General features: G+C 43.5%; 1 protein-coding gene across 1 annotated transcript in view; it reads right to left on the bottom strand.

The window, feature by feature from the left end:
• The window catches only part of SNX6 (sorting nexin 6), a 74,146-nt gene that overhangs the window by 32,266 nt on the left and 19,777 nt on the right, over positions 1-22,103 (bottom strand). The window contains exons 3-4 of the mRNA XM_077464704.1: positions 6,393-6,497; positions 2,532-2,642 (exon numbers count right to left, since the gene is read on the bottom strand). Coding sequence (XP_077320830.1) covers positions 2,532-2,642; positions 6,393-6,497 — 216 coding nt within the window. The remainder of the gene's footprint in view (positions 1-2,531; positions 2,643-6,392; positions 6,498-22,103) is intronic.

Here is a 22,103-nt window from a genome sequence, read left to right on the forward strand (position 1 = left end):
ATATTGCGCATAAACACAACATAACTTACAAAATTCTTGCTGAATTAGTACTAAAGCACCGTTCACATGTGGCATACTAAAGTGTACTCCAATGGAGGGCCATGTTTACCCGCACAGGAATGCACAGGTGTTCTGTGTATCCCTGTACAGGTAGTCCCATTTATGTCAATTGAGATGAAATCATCCGATGGTCCGAAAACCACACTACACAAAGGAACCTTACCATTATGTATGTTTTACAAATGTAACATTTTAATAAAAGCAGAGGTAATTTGTATACAACATGTTTTATTTAGGTGTCACTTGCGCTCCAGCAGGGTGAGGTGCTGGGTTATTTTATAGTGTAACAAAAAGGAAAAAGCCACGCACATACATAAATAAATTAAATATAAACACCTATGAGTGATTAATTGATTCCAATAATAGCGAGAAAAATTGCTCTACCCCTCTAATAAAATCAAACATAACATAATTTATAAAAAGAATTATAAACAAGTGTTAATAATGAAATTCGAAAAATCCCAGTGAAGTGATAAAGTCCAATAAATGAAAAATAGTCCAGTGAGAACTTAATAAAATACCTAAATTGATAAAAAGTAAAAATTCATAACAATTAATGAAAAAATAGAAAATATTTTGAGGACTCCGAATATCCCATCCACTGACCCGTCCACACCAGCCAACACACCCACCAACTACCTCTCCCAGAAGCCCCCCTCCCCCCAGTCCCTGGGAAAATTGGGTGCCGCATGCCAAAAAGATTGGGGACCGCTGATCTACACCACCTACACTGGAAATCCAAAACAGTTTTTTTTTCTATGCTTTCCATCTGACGAATACAGACCCTTAAAAATGAGAGGAGTTTGGTATTGAATATATATACAGCCAAGACACAGTTGTATGTCTACATAATTTCCCCTCCGTTATCTCCCTTTCCGGGAAACACATTCTTTGCCTGGCTGATAAATACATACAATCAGCTTTTCCAAATCAAACTGTTATTTTTGCCTTGCTCCACTGTAATTACACAAGGTGTTATTAGCTACATTTTTCAGCACAGATGGCCTTGGCAGCTTACTTCTTGTTCTTGGGAGCAAAGGAAAATATATTAATTCAGGGGTTGACAAATTTGCTTGGAATCTAGGAGCCAGCTAAAAAAGTTAGGAGCCAGGTCCGTGACGGCGATCTGGACCTGTCCCTGGCCTGACATGGAGACGAGTGAGGGGAAGATAGCCCCCAGCCCCCCACCTGTCTCCAAGTCATTGCCCATAGCTCTTAGAGGGACATTTTTAAATTGCATTTTAGTGTAAATATGAGATGTGAGGTCTCTCTGACCCCAGATCTCATATATAAAAGAGGACCTGTCATGCTTTTTTCTATTACAAGGGATTTTTACATTCCTTGTAATAGGAATAAAAGTGACACACATTTTTTTTTTTTTTTAATAGAACAGTGAAAAAAATAAAAATAAAAATAAAAGTTAAAATAAGAAAAAAAAATAGTTTTAAATGCGCCCTGTCTTGCCAAGCTTGCGTGCAGAAGCGAACGCATATATGAAAGCAGTGTTCAAACCACACATGTGAGGTATCGCTGCGATCGGTAGAGTAAGAGCAATAATTCTAGCCCCAGACCTCCTCTGTAACTCAAAACGTGCAACCTGAAGAATTTTTTAAACGTCGCCTATGGAGATTTTAAAGGGTAAAAGTTTGTCGCCATTCCATGAGCGGGCGCAATTTTGAAGCGTGACATGTTGGGTATCGATTTACTCGGCGTAACATTATCTTTCACAATATAAAAAAAAAAAAATTGGGCTAACTTTACTGTTGTCTTTTTTTTTTTTTTTATTAAATAAAAAAATTTTCCCCAAAAAAAGTGCGCTTGTAAGTCCGCTGTGCAAATATGGTGTGACAGACAGTATTGCAACGACCACCATTTTACTCTCTAGGGTGTTAGAATAAATAAAAAAATTATATATATATATATATATATATATATATATATATATATATATATATATATATATATATATATATATATATATATATATATATATATATATATATATATATATATATATATATATATTTTTTTTTTTTTTTTTGTTTTGTTTAGGGGTTCTAAGTAAAGGGATGGAGAAAGACTGGCCCATTAGCATTGTTGGTTGTAATTCCAACGGCCACCACAAGAGGGCGCCAGATTCCAGAAGGAACCATAGGATCACAGAAGGCCTCAAAGCCGGGGGCTCAATTACCGGCCGCCTGCGGCGCGGCCCGACGCGATCGCGCGGGGGGGGGGGGGTCCACGGAGACGGGATACCCCCAGCTATGCTGCCCCAGGCGCAAGGTCGCTGATTCTAGTCGCCAATGCGACCTGGCGACCGGGTTTTGTCAAGCACTGTATTAATTAGAAATATGCAATCCCCAGATAAGCATTTAAAAATATTCACAGCAAAGCTAAACACGAAGCATGTTATGGGAGCTCACGAAGCACCATAAATGAAGTATAAGGGCTGGCGATATTATCACACTTACAATATATCCTGCATATTCCTCATTTTCCACAAAGGAATCATGCAGCCATATGAACTCTTCATGCTGTCTCACCACAGAGAAGTCGTTCTGCTTGAAGTTTGGTAATGAACTCTGGAGGGGGAAAAAAAAATTAAGAAATGACATAACGATCACAGAAAATGCATGCCTCATTTATTTTATATGTTTCACTGCATCTTAACATCCTGTAACTGTGTACTGGCAGAGAATACACTGCTTCTTGTTTACAAAACTTAAGAGTTGAGGGCCTAGCAGGTTCTGTACACCAAACAGTGGTAGATGTGATGGCAAGCACTAGGCTCTCTTTCCAATATTCTTTACGGAGCTATTACTGACATTGTCAGGTACTAAAAACATGGCACCAAGTACATGTATTACCCCCCAGTTACATGCATTACCCAAATCTAGATTATTATTATACAGGATTTATATAGCGCCGACAGTTTACGCATCGCTTTACAACTTGAGGGTAGACAGTACAATTACAATACAGTAGGAATCAGAGCCCTGCTCGTAATTAAAATATAGATCGGGGATTATCCACACGGTAACCCCTCTACAAAGGGGCCCGTTAAACATACAGTCCACTATACTAACATATAGGTGTAGATTATTGTACCAGAAAAGAACTGTAAAAAAAGAAAAATGGGAAAACCCCCAACAGAAAACAGGTACTATAGGTAATGCTATTAATTTGACTTGATGCAAAAATATATTTAATTAACAGACATCAATAATTATCAAAAACTTAGTTACCACCACCCATCACAAAATTAAAAACGACAAAGTTGTCATGCGTTTAAAAGAACCAGACTCAGATGTTACTTTGCAGAAAAAAGCAAAAACTCAACCTAGTATCTAATGCATCGGGGGTCTCTCCCAGTGCCACAATGACACCGCTTTACAGTGTACATATGCAAATAGATGAAGTGCAAGTTGACAAACACTGATATAATGGAAAAAATTAACAAATAGAGGTGCAGCATGCATGACTGCACCACTTTTTCTAAGCGGATGAAAGGCAACAGATGCTAGCCCTAAATTATAAAATGGAAGCAAGCCCCTTGGTTAATTAGGAGCCAGCTATTCCATATTCTATGCTGTGTCTGTGAAAGACACAGAACAGGTCACCTGGAGCTGCATGCTCTGTTCCCTCTGCAATATATATATATATCCCCTTTACAATAGCGCTAACAGAAAACTCGATCCTTGAAATTATAGGCTTTGACGATGGTTAGTCTTAAGCTAATCATACGCTGTAGGAATTTCAGTCAAAAGTCACTTATTAGGTGGTCCAGTCTGCCACCCACTGCCCGATACTCCTTGATTGGCTCGGGCATGCACAGTGGGAAGCCAGCTGTGAGGCCACAAGGCTTCACTGCCGGATTCCCTTAGTTAAGATGCCGGCACCTGAACCCAATCCCAATTGAACAATCAGCTCGGGTGAGGATAGTGCTGGATCCCTGGACAGGTAAACGTCTTTATATTAAAAGTCAGCAAATACAATATTTGTAGCTGCTGACTTAATTTTTTGAGGTAGACTGGATCTCCTCTTTAAGAGGGAAGGAAGTTCTGGGTCTCAACACCACCTTATTACCTGTGTATGGCCAGAAAGGGTTCTTTATAGGATAAAGATACTCAGACATTTACCTTGTAGAAGTAAAGAGGGAAGGGAACATTGTGTAGGAGAGTTGAAAGGGGAATAACACTGATATGTTCAAAGGGTGGCTTTATAAAATGCAGAAAGAACCAAAATTCAGATTCCACAAGTCACTAAGATTGCACAGGTTGCGCCTCAGAGACATCCAGTACCAAGGTCTTAATCCAAGGATGGCAAGTTAGCGATCTTTGGAAGATAAGAAGTGTCTCTGGGACAGAAGATACAGACGATCTGGAAGAGCTCATACAGCGTCTGCCAGGAATCTGATCATTTCGGAGAATCAGATCTCCCTGAACCAATGTGACGCTGAGATTCACCGGAATGTCTTCCATCTTAATGCTGTGAAGCAGATGAGGAAACATGAATCGGGCTGTATTGATCTTACGGAGTCACCAGAGCATCCACTGCTTATGCCAAGAGGATCCCTTCGGATGTAGAAACCACCCCCACCTCCAAATCCAGGAATATCTGGCTGAGGTAGAGCGCCTTTCAGTTGTCCATAAAAGGGATGTAAAATGGCAGACAAGATTGGAACATGAAGTTCTGTCCAGGACAGGACCCTTTCCACCTGTCTTGTTGAAGCGACACTTCTTGTGCCTCCCTGATGGTGATGTACACCACTGCCATAGCGTTGTCTGATTGAATCTTGATAGGATGATCTTCCAGTAGAATGTAAGTGTTGCAGGGACAACCAAAATGCCCAAAGTTCCAGAAGGTCAATCAGGAGACAAAGATTCCTATGTTGTTAAGTCTCCTGCACAAACAAGGTGTACAAGACTCCTACCCAGCCCAAGAGGCTGGCACAGTGGCATCCATCATGGGGAACTTCCATGAGACTAAAAAGGAAACACCTACTACCCATATCCAGAGCAGTGGCGATCTGGTGTTTAGTGTCAGGAGAATCAGTCCAGTGGCTAGAGACCAACTTGTCACTTAATGACAGGATGTGGTGTTGTGAGTCTGAAGTGGAAACAGATTTATAGGACTGCCTTGATGAAGGCTTCCATCAAACACTAAACTCCCATGCAGAAGTTGGGCAATTCCTTGACTGGAGAGTTCAAGTCTGGGAGCAAGGAGTTTGATGTTTCTCCTGAGAAAGAAAAACTGGTTAAGCTGTTTCTAGGATCAGACCCAGATACTATAAGTGATGAGTTGTTTTCAGCACAGACTTCTGGATGTTCATAACATAGCTGAACCTTTGCAAGATCTAGATTGTTCAAGCTACACTGTTGGGCAGAACATGGGAATGCAACAAGGCTAGTCCAGAGGTCAGCATTTTGGTGAATACACAGGACACAGAAGTTAGGGCAATTGGCAGGGCCACAAAGTGCTAAGGGCACTGTAAAAATAATAACAAGCAGGGATGTGTTCTTGATGTCCACAGAGGCCACAAAGTCTCTCTGATAAAGGAAAGCAATGACAGACCTGGTCAATTCTATGCCAAATTCCTATGCCCAAATTAAGATATTTAGGGCTTTGAGATCCGAGATTGGGTGGAACCTACTTCTGGGTTTGGGAAATATGAACAGGTTTAGAGTACAAGCCCTGGAACGGTTCCACCACAGGTACTGGAGTGAGGACCCCCTGTTCCTGATCTGTAAATCTGTGTGGTGACAAAGGCTGGTTAGAAGACATGAGCCAAGGAAGAGGGGGCTCTCAGGAGCAGTGACCTCCTTAAGCCTAGTACACACAGAAGCTCACTGTACTAACTATGCAATGTTAGTACAGTGATCTCCCCGCTGAGCTATTCTGTTATGACAGGGGGACTGCCCTCTGCTAGAACTCAACAGTCAGCGCTTGTTACTTTGTCCCTCAATGTTTCACATCCAGTACTTGCTTCATGAATAGTGCCTGTTGAACTTTATATTTGTATGGCTTCTTTTTTACTTTATGCTCAATAAACCTTTACTTTTGATATATAAAAAAAAAAAAAAAAAAAACGTTGTCAGTGTACAAATTTCTACAGCATACTAATCATATGCCAGCATCTCTCTGATATACTGAATCTAATAAAAGAAATATATGTTAGAAAACCTGACTGCTGATTGGTCACAAAGGTTTTTCATGTTGCAATGATATGCACTTCTGACAATTCTCAAAGGCAACTGGGTGCATGGACCAATTGATGCCATGTCGCTTGATAACTCTTACACATATATGAATTTAACAGAGAGAGGACTCACCTTCGTATGTACAGTAAATTTCACTTTGTCTCGCTCACTTAGGGCATCAGATATATCAACCTGCAGAGTTGCATCAGGCTGCAGATCTACGCTAATTGCTCGTGGCTAAAACAAAACAAAACAACAACACAACAGAAAATATATTAAAGTGTGAAGATATACTTTTAATAAAATAATATCAGATCAGTTACAGGATATAGATTATCAGGCTGAGTTTATTCAGAAAAGACATACAGCATTAAAATGATCCTCAAATAATCACGGTTCATAGAAATACAGGAGCAGAGAGAATCCTTCAAGTTAATGCAGAGCCTACCAAGCAAAGTGCTGGTGTCTGCTAGAAACCTTGTGTTTGAGTTTTAGTCACAAGATTATGTTCTACTTGCTAGATAGTAAATAAAATGTGACCTTTGCTGCCTGCACTATACAATATGCTTGCTTCTTATTGGCTGACTGTGCCAAAACTCAACACTCAGCAGCTAAGCCAATACAAAGTTACTGGATAAGGATAATTGCCCCCACAGCTAGTGGAGGACTATCCTGTATTAGTTGTTAGCTGGGTATTAACATTTTACTTGCAGGTTAGCACAGCACTGTAATTCATAAAAATTTTTTTTTTTTTTAAATGTACTTCTCTTTTTAATAACAAGAAACGAAGAGAGAAGTATGGCCAAAGCGGTTTGGCTATACTTTTCTTGTGGGTCACAGGAGTAACCTTTTTCCCATTCTCCTGTGACCCAGAGTCAAATTATAGCCGGTTATTGTCCCGCTATAAAAACTGACAGAACAGAGACACTCTAGGCTCTGAAAGGATCTTGATGATACTGTCGGGATCCACCCAGCTGCCTGACACCTGGCTCCGCCTCTCAGTGTGCAGATTAGAACCAGTCAGCCTTGCCCACTCCCTTCCCAGCTTAAAGCGGAGGTCCACCCTAAAGTGGACCTTCCGCTCATCGGAACCCTCCCCCCCTCCGGCGCCACAATTGGCACCTTTCAGGGGGGAGGGGGGTGCAGGTACCTGTACAGTACAGGTATCTGCACCCACTTCCGGGATAGCTCTCTGCGGAAAGGGGCGCAAGTTACGCCCCTTTCCGAAAGTCCCCCGCTGCCTGCTGGGAAACACACAGATCCCAGAGGCAGCGGGTCCATCCTTATTGCGCATGCGCAGTAGGGAACCGGGAAATTAAGCCAAAAGGCTCCACTTCCTGATTCCCATACCCAAGATGGCGGCGGCAGCACCCGAGAGACGATCGAGAGATCGGCTTCGGGTGCCGACATCGCGGGCGCGCTGGACAGGCAAGTGTCACTATTTTAAAAGTCAGCAGCTGCAGTATTTGTAGCTGCTGGCTTTAAAAAAAAAAAAAAAAACGCGGACTCCCGCTTTAAGAGGAGCAGAGCGAAGAGCAATGACCGACAGTCACTACCTTCTGCTTAAACAGGTCGAGAACTGAGCTATCAGTGATCATGTGATAAATCAGTTCTTGGTCTTAGAGCCAATGTGGGACATCTGCAGCGTCGTACTAATGCTATAGCATAGATAGAGGCAAGTATGGATGTTTTTTTTTTTCAAAACACTTCAGATAGGCCCCTTCCACACTACTAGACTGATCACATCCACCTGTCAGTATTTCAGGTGGACCCGATCGGGCCCTCCAGTCTCCTCTATGAAGTGGCGGGTGTCAACAGACACGTGTCTAATACAGGGGTTGAAAAAATTGCTTTGAATTTAGGAGCCAGTTAAAAAAGTCAGGAGCCAGTTTTTTTTTTTTTTTTTTTTAGAGTGGTATGGATGGTCAGCTCCTGGGGTAACGCCACTCATTTTCACCCCCTATCCCTAACTCACAATGGAGCACCCAGTCAATAACTCCAATGAAACGCTGTTACATCAGGGTTATGGGCTGACCATAAAGACTAAGGCTGGCAACAGGTGGCACTGGCAGGTGCGTGGAACTGCCAGATGGCATTGGCAGGTGGCCCTGGTTTGGAACTGGCAGGTGGCCCTGGTTTGGAACTGGCAGGTGGCACTAGTCACTGGCAGATGGCACTGGCAGGTGGCACTGATTGGCGGTGGCAGGTGGCACTGGCAGGCACGTGGTTTGGAACTGCCAGGTGGCACTATTGGCACTGGCATGCGGCACTGGTTGGCGGTGGCACTGGTTGTCACTGGCAGATGGCACCGATTGGCGGTGGCACTGGTTGGTGTTGGCAGGTGGCACTGGTAGGTGGTGGCAGGTGGCACTGATTGACGGTGACAGGTGGCACTGGCAGGTGGCACTGGTGGTGGCAGGTGGTATTGATGGTGGTGGCACTGGTTGGCACTAGCAGGTGGCACTGATTGGTGGTGGCAGGTGGCACTGACACTGGCACTGGCAGGTTTCACAATGAGCACTCTGTTACTGAAATGTAACAGAGGAGCTGTCAGAATTGAGCTTAATGTCGGGAATGGGCGGGACCCAGCCGGGTTGTGAAACTGTCAAGTAACAGAGAGGCGGATCTGTCAGATTTAAGCTTGATGTCGGGGTGGGCGGGACCCTACCGGGGTGGGCGGGACTCAGCAGCTATCAAACACCAGCCAACTATTGGGCTGCTTAAGAAAAGGGGCGGGCCACATACACGTAGCGGCCCGCCCAGATCCCATTGGCTGGTGTTTGATAGCTGCCGGGTCCCGCCCACCCCGACATCAAGCTGAAATCTGAAAGATCCTCCTCTCTCCGTTGCTTGTCAGTTTCACACACTTAGCGCTGAGCCGCTGAGTGTGGAGGAGGGAGGAGGAAGGCAGTCAGTGTTAATGCTGCTGCATGTCTCGGTCATCAATAGTGAGTGGGCTGGTGGCAGCTTAGGCACCAGGTTGCGATTTCTGGTTGCATTGGCGACCTGGGGCTTGTCGAGCCCTGGTCTAATAACCGATGGCTATGGATCTGTTCCCCATCCGTCTGCCTGATCAGATGGCAGTCAGATGTTAACGGACAGGTGGTTCTTTTACTTCCAACCACCCATAGAGGAGAGCGGGTTGTATCTGTGTCCATTCAGCATAAGCAAAGACGACGCGGACCAGCCATCTGCATGCTCAGACTCGAGGGGATCAGCAGATTCTCCGCTGAGCAGGCAGACTCCAATGGACCTTAATCTCCACCAAATGTTATTTGCATCTAAATTGGCCACCATATACAGTGCCTTGCGAAAGTATTCGGCCCCCTTGAACTTTTCAACCTTTTGCCACATTTCAGGCTTCAAACATAAAGATATAAAATTTTAATTTAAATTTTTTGTGAAGAATCACCAACAAGTGTGACACAATTGTGAAGTGGAAGGAAATCTATTGGAGAATTTAAACTTTTTTAGCAAATAAAAAACTGAAAAGTGTTGCGTGCAAAATTATTTGGCCCCTTAACTTTCAGTGCAGCAAACTCACTCCAGAAGTTGTGACTCATGACTGATGACATGACTGATGGTGATAAATAGAATCCACCTGTGTGTAATCAAGTCTCTGTATAAATGCACCTGCTCTGTGATAGTCTCAGGGTTCTGTTGAAAGCACAGAGAGCATCATGAAGACAAAGGAACACACCAGGCAGGTCCGTAATACTGTTGTGGAGAAGTTTAAAGCCGGATTTGGATACAAAAAGATTTCCCAAGCTTTAAACATCCCAAGGAGCACTGTGCAAGCGATCATTAATGGAAGGAGTATCAGACCACTGCAAATCTACCAAGACCTGGCCGTCCCTCTAAACTTTCAGCTCAGACAAGGAGAAGACTGATCAGAGATGCAGCCAAGAGGCCCATGATCACTCTGGATGAACTGCAGAGAACTACAGCTGAGGTGGGAGAGTCTGTCCATAGGACAACAATCAGTCGTACACTGCACAAATCTGGCCTTTATGGAAGAGTGGCAAGAAGAAAGCCATTTCTCAAAGATATCCATAAAAAGTCTCGTCTAAAGTTTGCCACAAGCCACCTGGGAGACACACCAAACATGTGGAAGAAGGTGCTCTGGTCAGATGAAACCAAAATTGAACTTTTTGCCCACAATGCAAAACGATATGTTTGGCATAAAAGCAACACAGCTCATCACCCTCAACACACCATCCCCACTGTCAAACATGGTGGTGGCAGCATCATGGTTTGGGCCTGCTTTTCTTCAGCAGGGGGACAGGGAAGATGGTTAAAATTGAGGGGAAGATGGATGCAGCCAAAGACAGGACCATTCTGGATGAAAACCTGTTGGAGTCTGCAAAAGACCTGAAACTGGGACGGAGATTTATCTTCCAACAAGACAATGATCCCAAACATACAGCAAAATCTACAAAGGAATGGTTCACAAATAAACGTATCCAGGTGTTAGAATGGCCAAGTCAAAGTCCAGACCTGAATCCAATCGAGAATCTGTGGAAAGAGCTGAAAACTGCTGTTCACAAACGCTCTCCATCCAACCTCACTGAGCTCGAGCTGTTTTGCAAGGAAGAATGGGCAAGAATTTCATTCTCTCGATGTGCAAAACTGATAGAGACATACCCCAAGCGACTTGCAGCTGTAATTGCAGAAAAAGGTGGCTTTACAAAGTATTAACGCAAGGGGGGGGGTCGAATAATTTTGCACGCCCCACTTTTCATTTTTTTATTAGTTAAAAAAGTTTCAAAAATCCAATAGATTTCGTTGCACTTCACAATTGTGTCCCACTTGTTGGTGATTCTTCACAAAAAATAAAAATTTTATATCTTTATGATTGAAGCCTGAAATGTGGCAAAAGGGTGAAAAGTTCAAGGGGGCCGAATACTTTCACAAGGCACTGTAAATGTAATGTCACTGATGACATGCAACAGCCAACTGTACAAAAAAATACTTATACTGACTTTAGGTTTCTAACAACCATAGATTACCAAAAAAAAACAAAAAACACACCACACAAACAACCTTTGTGTAGCCCATTCATTTCTACTGCAGGGTAGAGCTGATCAAGTCAGAACCAGGAAAGAACTTCGCTCCCATGATGATGAGGGCTGCTCTCCAGGACTTAGACTGGGAGAGAATATTGGCATCAATGGGCACAGAACAGAAATGGGAATACTTCAAAAAGACTGTTTGTGAACTCACTGCAAAGTATATTTCCATGGGCAATAAGTTTAAAAGGCTAAGAATAAAACCTATGTGTCTCACGACCAAAGTTAAAAAAAAGCTATAAACTATAAGAAAGGAGCTTTTAAAAAAATATAAAAATGAAGGAACACTAGTGTCATTTAAATGTTACAAAGAATATAACAGAATATGTAAAAAGGAAATCAAGGATGCAAAAATTCAAAACGAAAGACAGATTGCAAAAGATAGGACAAACCCCAAATCCACAATGGCTCAAAAGTGATATGGTCCAGAAATATTTGGACAGAATAAAGGTGGATAAAGCACCTGGACCTGATGGCATCCATCCAAGGATCCTAAAAGAATTGAGCTCTGTAATTTCAAAGCCATTGTATCTAATTTTTAGGGACTCAATGACAGGAATAGTACCACTGGATTGGCGCAGAGCCAATGTGGTGCTTGTATTTAAAAAGGAACACAGTCTTTACCAAGTAACTATAGACCTGTTAGTTTAACTTCTATAGTTGGGAAGATACTGGAGAAATTAATAAAAGACCACATCGACGAGTTCTTGCAAGAAAAAAATATTTTGAGCAACAGACAGCATGGATTCATGAAAGACAGAAGTTGTCAGACAAACCTGATTTCTTTTTATGAGGAGGTAAGTAAAGCCTTGAACAGAGGGGTGGCGGTGGACGTGGTATACTTGGATTTTGCAAAAGCGTTCGATACAGTTCCGCACACACGGCTCTTGTGTAAGGTAAAGTCTACAGGTTTGGAAGTTTGTAAATGGATAGAAAACTGGCTAAAAGACAGAATTCAGAGAAAGTAGTGGTTAATGATTCTTACTCTGAATGGTCTAAGGTTATCAGTGGTGTACCCCAAGGTTCAGTGCTGGGACCCTTACTTTTTAATATCTTTATAAATGATATTGGGTCTGGGATCAAAAGTAACATTTCTGTCTTTGCAGATGACACCAAGCTATGCAGTGGAATAACCTCCTTACACGATGTCTCCAATTTACAAGCCGACCTCAATGCTCTGTCCAATTGGGCGACTATGTGGCAGATGAGGTTTAATGTTGAGAAATGTAAAGTTATGCATTTGGGGGCTAAGAATATGCATGCATCACACATACTAGGGAGAGGGAGAGAGATTTTGCCCCTGTTCAAATCATTAGTTAGACCTCATCTGGAATATGCAGTTCAGTTTTGGGCTTGAGTTCTCAAAAAAGAATATTTGGGAACTGGAGAAAGTGCAGTGAATGGCAACCAAACTGATGAGAGGCATGGAGGAGCTCGGCTATGAGGAAAGATTAGAGGAACTGAATTTATTCACTCTTGATAAAAGGAGATTAAGGGGGGATATGATCAACATGTACAAATATATAAGGGGTCCATATAGTGAACTTAGGGTTGAGTTATTCACTTTACAGTCAACAATGAGGAGAAGGGGGCACTCTTTACGACTAGAGGAAAAGAGATTTCATCTCCAAATACGGAAAGGTTTCTTCACAGTAAGAGCTGTGAAAATGTGTAATAGACTCCCTCCAGAGGTGGTTCTTGCCAGCTAAGTAGATTGTTTTAAGAAAGGCCTGGATTATTTCCTAAATGTAAATAATATAACTGGGTACTAACATTAATAGGTAAAGTTGATCCCGGGAAAATCCGATTGCCTCTCTGGGATCAGGAAGGATTTTTTTTCCCTGCTTTAGCAAATTGGATCATGCTTTGCTGGGGTTTTTCGCCTTCCTCTGGATTAACTGTGGGTAAACAATTGGGTATATGGGATTATATGATGATATTTTTTTTGTGATTGAACTGGATGGGCTTGTGTCTTTTTTCAACCTGACTAACTATGTAACTATGAAACATGCTGCCTTCTGGAGGCAAAGTGTCAACCAAAAAACAATCTTCGTTTACCTAGGAACCAATCGGTCATCTTTGCATTTTGTAACGTGCCCTAGCAGTAGAAGAGGGCTACTTTGGTTGCTTGGAGAAAAATGTAGGTTGTTCTTCTGTGACACACGTTATACATGAGGCCCAAGATTTTGTCGATGCGAGGGCCTGAATTGTACATTCAGTACATTGGCTTCCAGCCCACTGCAACGAATGCTTCTAACGATGTTGGCTGTATTTAGCGATTTTAACAGCTCCTAAATTTTAACAATAGTCTACTTTTCTATTAGGCACGCATTTTTTTTTTCCCCATTTAGAGCACATCTGCGAAATTACATAATCAAAAGCATTTCTAGAATGAGGAAATGTATGTTAAACAGCTGGTAATGATACTGCACTCTTCATGTGATAAGTTCTTCATTTCCTGCATACTGCAGGCCTCCACAGATGTTCCTAGAGGACCGCTCCAAAAATATTATGAGCCAGCAACATCTCTGACCGACATATACACAACTCCACCACACCTATATGTATAGCTCTCTTTAGACGGGCCACAGATAATAAGATTTTCTTTCCTGCAAACTATAATCAACATGTTCAAGTGAGGAGCGTTTGGGCAAAACGTGTATAAGCACTAGGTGCATTCACTGGTCAATGCATTCTAATGGCCAGAATAAATTCATATTCTGGCCAATAGAATGCTTTAACACGCATACCCACAAATGCGTATAAAAGGTGTGTACAATACACTTTTTTTTCACGTATTTTTTTAAAACAGAAAAAGCATTCAGAAGAGCTGAGCAAAATCTCAATGTGCATGAAGCCCTAGACTAGAGCTGCACAATAAAGAATCAAGATCGCGATTCTACCACCCTCGCAATCTTAACAGCATTTTACTGATTCAGTGCAGAGAGTTCTCTGCTTACTGCAGACAGCGGTCAAAAAACAAAAGCAAAAAAATAAAAAATAGGCAGCCTGCCAAGTTTATCACATTGCTTAGGGGAGATAAAGAGAAACATTGTAACATTTGGTTCTTTTAGATCTATGGAATGAACTGAGGTCAGTTTAACCACAAAGCGAAACTCCACTTTTGTTGGGAAAAAAAAATAATATTAATAATTATTATTAAATATTAACCTCTGGGTGATCGATGTACATTGCAAGGATTATAACAACCTTTGTTGCAGATTCCTACCTTTTTGTTATTCTGAAGAAATCCAAATGTGTTTGTCTGTGCCTCTGTACTGAGTGGGGCTAATGGGAGTGGTTTCATAATGAACTGTCAGGTGTGGCAGCAGCAGGGCACTAATTATGAAATCTGCTGAGCCTGCATTCTATTAGACGTGCTCTTATTGAAAGTATCTCTCCAAAAATGAAATTTTTGTTGCAGGGGATGCCTGAAATCTGACTGGTATCTTAGGCAGACTTCGGGGAAAATTGGGGAGCCAATCACGCAAGCAGGAAATGAGGTTTATGGGGCTTGGTCAGTGCACATTCTGCGTATACAGAACAACTCCATGTAGCCATATTGCAATGTATAATCAGAAAATTACAGTGGCTACAGATTGAAAAGGAAAGGTAAAGGAATTTTTAATAACGTTCAATTACAATATGATTAGTTTTATATGCGTTACCCTTTAAAGACGAACTGCAGTCTGCTCACATAATTTGTGATAAAAACATCTTTGCCATTCTGAAGCTACCCTCCAACCACTTTGCATAGTCTGGCTGTAGCCATTTTAACTGTGGGCAGCAGAAGCTGCTGCCTGTTCACTTCCTGGATTTACAGAGGCACACCCCCAGCTCTGTAGCCCTCATTGGCCCTCTTATGACTCACCCCCCCCCCCCCCCCCCGCTCTTGCTGTCAAACTTTCGAGAGTGAGTGCGCTGTTATAAGCCTAGGCTTTTTACTAGACAAGAAACAGGAAGTTTACTGGCAGAAAAAAAAAAAAGTTTTGCTATCCAAAGTTAAAACAACAGGGCAGAAGCTCCTTAAAAATGCTTAGACAAATGCAATACACATTGTCTGCTACATGTAAAAATTGTACATTTTATTGTACTGTAGCTATTTTTACAATAAAGCACTCCTGATTTTTTTTTTTTTCCCCTAAACAAAGGGGGCAGAAGATTTAATAGATGGAAAGTTGAAAAAATTACTGAAGGTCCACTTTAAAGACTAAGCCCTTTTCTAACACTTGTTGCTTACAAGTTAAAATCTGTATTTTTTGCTAGAAAATTACTTAGAACTCCTAAAGATTAAATTTTTTTTATTCTTAGCAGAGGCCCTAGAGAATAAAATGGCGGTTGTTGCAATATTTTATGTCCCACTGTATTTGCGCAGCGGTCTTTCAAACGCAATTTATTTGAAAAAAAAAATACACTTTAATTAAAACAGTAAAGTTAACCCAGATTTTTTTTAATAAATGTCAAAGATGGTATTACGCCGCAAGAATTGTGATATTCTAAGCAAAAAAAAAAAAAAGGAATTCTCATTTTGGCCAGAATTGTGCAGCTCTACCCTAGACCCAATCCCACATAATCCATATATATGGTTTTACCCCCCCCCCCCCCACGCCCCCAACAACCACTACTACAGCAGCCATAAATACAGTTCTCTTTAGAATCTTACTCCACCAGCAGCATCACAAACATGCCAGGGATATACAATTCCTATCGTCCAACGCCTGGGACATGCAGTTCCAGGCACTGGGCAGGTGATTTTGTTTTACATTTAGCTCTGCAGTGTTTTTTTTTTTACCTTTAACAAAGTGGACAGATTTTCAGAGGATACACATCCTGCCCCGACAACAGCGGAAACTGGTGTAGCATTAGGAGATCAGGAGGAGATCGGCATTGCTCTGCCTGCTGCATAGCTGCGTGGGTCACCCGGGGTACTCCAATCGCTGATCCCTCACCATGCGTGTGTAGTAAGTACACCAATATCATCATAGCTGCTGGTTGCTGTGCCAGACAGGTGAGTGCTCCGATCACCCTCCACAGTCATTGATGAGCACACACACCGACACAGTGCCACTATAGCATGCTGTCAACAGTGTGCCTTGTACTGTGAAGCCGATGTCATTTCACCAGTCAGCAACTGACAGGCCAACCAAAGGAATCTCCTTTAGACTTGGTAACCATACTTAGCCAGAATCTCTAGGATGCATTCAGAGAGTCCCAGAGTCACTGAAAACATGACCCTGCCATGCCAGGTACAGAAGGCAAACAGAGACTGTGTGTAGCATGAAGTTCTGTATTTCCTGCAGTAACTGCACATGCACAGGAATCAGGGAAAACAAGCCGAACTCTGAGGCAAGACACTTAACCCCTTACATGTCGGACTACAACGAGGCTGTCTCTGCTCGGTAACACTGGCATACTGCAGAGCTGATCAAATATATTTAACCCTCTCAGAGTCTAACCATTTTCCAAGAAATACAGCCCTGAAAAAAAAAAAAGGGAAGGAAATTCCTCAAACGCGTTGGCTCTACTTGTTTACTTTTAGCTTACATAGTTAATAAGGTTGAATAAAGACACCAGTCCATCCAGTTCAACCTGAGTGAGTGTCTACAATTGTCCCTATCCCTGTACATTACACTCTCACATTGGTCCCTACCCTCAAGGAGCCCACAATCCAAGGTACCCATTCATATACTAGGGCCAATTTTCTTTGGATAGAAGCCAATTAACCTACCTGCATTTAGTGTGGGAGGAAACCGGAGTACCCGGGAGAAACCCACGCAGGCACAGGGAGAACATGCAAACTCCAGGCAGGCAGCGTCGTGGTTGGGATTCGAACCAGTGACCCTTTTTACTGCTAGGTGAGAGTGCTAACCACTACACCACTGTGCTGCCCAATAAACGACTTTAAAATTCATTGGTTGCTCATCTCCAATCACCCAAGTGGACTACAACAGAGGCACTTTAATGGTCCGGATTCAGAAGCTCGGGCACCACGACAGCCGAGCAGGGACCTAGACACGGGTCATTATGTTTAATAGTGTCGATTCAGGTTATTACAGCGTCTGTAGCACCCAGCGACTGTGCTGTAGCCTGTCATGTAACAAGTTAAGTGACTTCAGGCACCTCTTTGGCTTTAGCTTGGCTGATTTTCCCCGATACCGGCGCATGTGCAGTTGCTGTAGGGGATACAGATCTTTAGGGTATACACATCTTCATGCCACAGTGGCACTGAAGCTTGCTTTGGCTGCTCAGCATTCGATTGTACTGAGCACCCAAGTGCTTCTGTGTACGAGGGTAACCTGAAAGAATTACGTTTTTTAATCTTAATAGGGCCGGCACCTCATTTACTCGCTCAGCAGATATGTTTCTGCTGACCATTAAGAAGGCCCAACACTCCTTTTTCCTGAGAAGCACCTAATCGGTGCCAGTCACACTGCTAGTCCCCAGGAGCAGTGCTGGAGATGGGTAGAGAGGTGTTAAAGAAGAAGTACAACCTAATACTAAAATCTCTACATCTACAAGCTAACACTAACCTTGTAACTATCTAACCCCATAAAGAAGAAATCAGTATACATACCTTTTTTGAAGCAGATCCGACCTGATCCCAGAGGAGGCAGCGGACAAAGGAAGCCTCAAGGTATGTCTAAGGGTGACGTCACTTCCCATTCATTTCACATCCATTGTCAGCTGTGTCCTCTGCAGAGCTTCTACCGCTGAAGATCGGACTGGATCTGCTTCAAAAAAGGTATGTATACCGATTTCTTCTTTGAAGGCCTAGATAGGCAAGAGTTAGATCATGGACATCCGTAGCAATTTTAGTGTAAGGCCGCGTACACACGCGCGGACTGTTTGCCCAACCTTGTTCGTCAAACAGTTTCGGCAAACAGTCCGCTCAAAATTTGCATGAGCGGACTTGCCCACACACGAGCGGACTGTTTCAGCAAACTGTTTGCCAAACAGTTCGCTCAACTTTTGAAATGAACGGACTCGCCCACGTAAGGAGTAGGCAAATCCGCCCATTTCGAGCGCGTGTACAGGTAGGCGGGGCCCGCGAAGGAGACGTCGCGGGCTCCGCCGCCTGGAATGGGCTTAAAGGGGAACCCCAACGCCGAAAAAAATCGGCGTGGGGGTTCCCCCAAAGTCCACACAAGACCCTTGTCCGAGCACGCTACCCGGCCGGCCAGGAAAGGGGGGCGAGCGAGCGCGCCCCCCCTCCTGAGCCGTACCAGGCCGCGTGCCCTCAACATGGGGGGTGCCTTGGGGAAGGGGGGGCCGCGCGGCCCCCCCACCCCAAAGCACCTTGTCCCCATGTTGATGAGGACAAGGGCCTCTTCCCGACAACCCTGGCCGTTGGTTGTCGGGGTCTGCGGGCGGGGGGCTTATCGGAATCCGGGAGCCCCCTTTAAGAAGGGGGCCCCCGGATACCGGCCCCCCACCCTATGTGAATGAGTATGGGGTACAATGTACCCCTACCCATTCACCTGTGAAATAAAGTACAAAAAAAAACACAACACAGGGAAAAAATATTTTATTGCACAGCTCCGGGGGGTCTTCCGTCTTCGGGGGTCTTCTCGCCGGACTCCTCCGCTATCTGTGTGTAGCTCTTTTACTAGCGGAGGAGTCCGGCTTTCTTCCTCCCCGCCGCCGGCCTCTTCTCCCGACTTCGGGGGTCTTGTCCCCCTCTTCGGTTCTTCTGCCGGGCCACCGCGCCTTCTTGTAGCTCTTTTACAGGCGGTGGCCCGGTCTTCTGTCGCCGCTGTCGTCGCCGCCGCCTTCCGTTCTTGTTCTTCTTCTTGTTGTTCTTCTTCTTCTCCTGGAGATGTTGACTCGACGAGCTCTCCAGCCGGAATGCGGCGACGACGACAGCGGCGACAGAAGACCGGGCCACCGCCTGTAAAAGAGCTACAAGAAGGCGCGGTGGCCCGGCAGAAGAACCGAAGGCGGCGACAGAAGAACGGAAGGCAGCGGCGACAGAAGACCGGGCCACCGCCTGTAAAAGAGCTACAAGAAGGCGCGGTGGCCCGGCAGAAGAACCGAAGAGGGGGACAAGACCCCCGAAGTCGGGAGAAGAGGCCGGCGGCGGGGAGGAAGAAAGCCGGACTCCTCCGCTAGTAAAAGAGCTACACACAGATAGCGGAGGAGTCCGGCGAGAAGACCCCCGAAGACGGAAGACCCCCCGGAGCTGTGCAATAAAATATTTTTTCCCTGTGTTGTGTTTTTTTTTGTACTTTATTTCACAGGTGAATGGGTAGGGGTACATTGTACCCCATACTCATTCACATAGGGTGGGGGGCCGGTATCCGGGGGCCCCCTTCTTAAAGGGGGCTCCCGGATTCCGATAAGCCCCCCGCCCGCAGACCCCGACAACCAACGGCCAGGGTTGTCGGGAAGAGGCCCTTGTCCTCATCAACATGGGGACAAGGTGCTTTGGGGTGGGGGTTAACCAAGCCTCCTTCTCAATCCAACGTTTCTATGGCAACCCTGCTTCCCTGTTCATAGCTGACTTGTTTTATTTCATAGTATTTACTTGTGCGGATGTCTAATGTTTCCCTTTGTCAGTCTTATCAGCTTCAGCTGTTAAGACTGCAGTAATGGCCAAGTTTATACTGCATGTCATGTCACATGGTGTGTAGGAGGAAGCTCTGAATGATTCTGAAGTCTCCTGGGAGTTCAGTGGTGTGCCGTAGGAAGTCCTGATAACAGATAGATAAGACATAGTGACTGTGCCATAAATCAGGGGAGATCTGGGCATGCTCAGTGACTTCATTCTAAAGAACAAAAAGGATTACAACAATACTAAGCAAGTAAGGAGAGATCTACAAGCAGTGTTCATTAGGGTTTTTTATGCTGATTTACATGGGACAAAGTTGTGGGGGAGGGTTTACAACCACTTTAAAGCAATTGGTAAAATAAAAATTGGAATATCCATATGCTATAGCAGGGGTCTCCAAACTTTAGCCCACCTGGCTTGCTACTAGATGTTACGCGGTCCACAGCTGATGTGCACAGACTGAGGATACAGATCAGTTAGTCTTGTCTGATGTAGGGGGGACCCCGATGTAAAGGGGGGGGTCATAAGGACCTTGATTTAACGCAGGACTTTAGTTTAGTTTTGTTCTGAATGCCGATTCCAAACAAGATTCACGTAAAATGTGTCAATTTATTATCTTATATTTCTAATAGGGATGAGGTGCCATGTAATGGGGTGTTGATGGAGATCTGAATCAGTTCCTTTTTTGTGTCAATTTATTGTTCGTTGACTTTAGGGCTGAAACGATTAATCGATATTATCGATAATAAGCGATAATGAAAATCAGTGTCAACGACTTTCATTATTGATTAGTTGGTCCGCACCATGCGATCCGTGGAGGCGGCCTTAGGAAAGGTCGCGGCTTCGGCCTAGCTCGGAGCTGGCGGCCATCTTGGTACACCCAGCGGTGGCAAGCTGCGCGCTGACGTCACCCCCAGCGCAAGTTGTTCAGCCTGTGTCAGCCCAAGTGAATTCTGGAGGAGTCACGCTGGATGCCTTGCCTGCCCTCATTCAAAACTTTTTATGCAGGTACCACTACATATATTAGCTAATCTAACCTAATAACTAACTACTATCTATTAGATAGTTATTATCTAATCCTATCTAAGCCTTTCCACTTGCTTGGCACAGCCACATTGTTTATATAAATAAAAGGTATAACACTATCCCCCCCCCCCAATAAAATGCAGCTTATTACAAGCATAAAAACATAGCATATCAGCCTGCGCTGCTTTCGGTTCCTCCTTCCCCCCCCCTCTACCCAGCAGCCTTCCGATAGACCCGCCACAGAGCGCAGGCGCGGCAAGCCCTCGCCGGGCTGCTTTCCAGCGCTGCCGTGATTGGAGGTTGTGGTGAGAGGGGCGAGAAAACCCGAGACACATGTGAGAGGGGAGAAATGTGAGATAGAGATAGAGATAGAGATAGAGATACTCCCCTTTTTCAGTTTTTTTTTACCTTTACACATATATTATACATAAAACAATATTTATTATAATTTTTTTCTTATATATTGTCCTCAATGTACACTTTCTATGGAATAAAGGGGGGGGGGTATTTTATATGTCTATTATTATTCTCTTTATATATACACATACTTGTATGAATAAAGCAGGGAATCTAACATTCACCATACTTTCTTTGAGGGTAATATTACCCCATCATTGGTGTTTTATTCTGCAGTTTGAGTGTAACGCTCATTTTTTTCATTATTACTTTTAAATAAATGGAAAAATGGCATATTACGTTTACTTTTTATATTTTTTATGATTTTATCCGATTGATCGAAAAAATAATCGCCCGATTAATCGATTATGAAAATAATCGTTAGTTGCAGCCCTAGTTGACTTATAAAGACTATTTTTTGGCCCCAAATATTTGTAACATATAACATGGCCCTTGTACTGAAAAGTTTGGAGACCCCTGATCTAAAAAGTCTTGGTTTTCTAATGTTTTCACCCAGACTAAACATCTTAATGTATTCTGAAAGGTTCACTAATTAACTGAGAACAGAATGCAATCTGCCTACTAAGAGCATTCCAAGCATTTTAAGACCTAGGAAAATTCTGTGGGCCAAGGAATCCAACACCTGAATAATCATCATGGGGTTTATTTAGGAAACCAGAGTAAATGTGGACCTGCTAATCATAATCAGATTTTAAATAAAAAAAAAAGAAATAAAAAATCCTGGTTGCCAACCCCTCAAAATCTATTTCAGACCAGTTTCACATTGGAGCGTTTTGACATGTC

This window comes from Lithobates pipiens, unplaced genomic scaffold, assembly GCF_037356315.1.
Source record: "Lithobates pipiens isolate NorthernLeopardFrog02 unplaced genomic scaffold, aLitPip1_a1.2 Scaffold_30, whole genome shotgun sequence".
NCBI classification, from domain to species: Eukaryota; Metazoa; Chordata; class Amphibia; order Anura; family Ranidae; genus Lithobates; species Lithobates pipiens.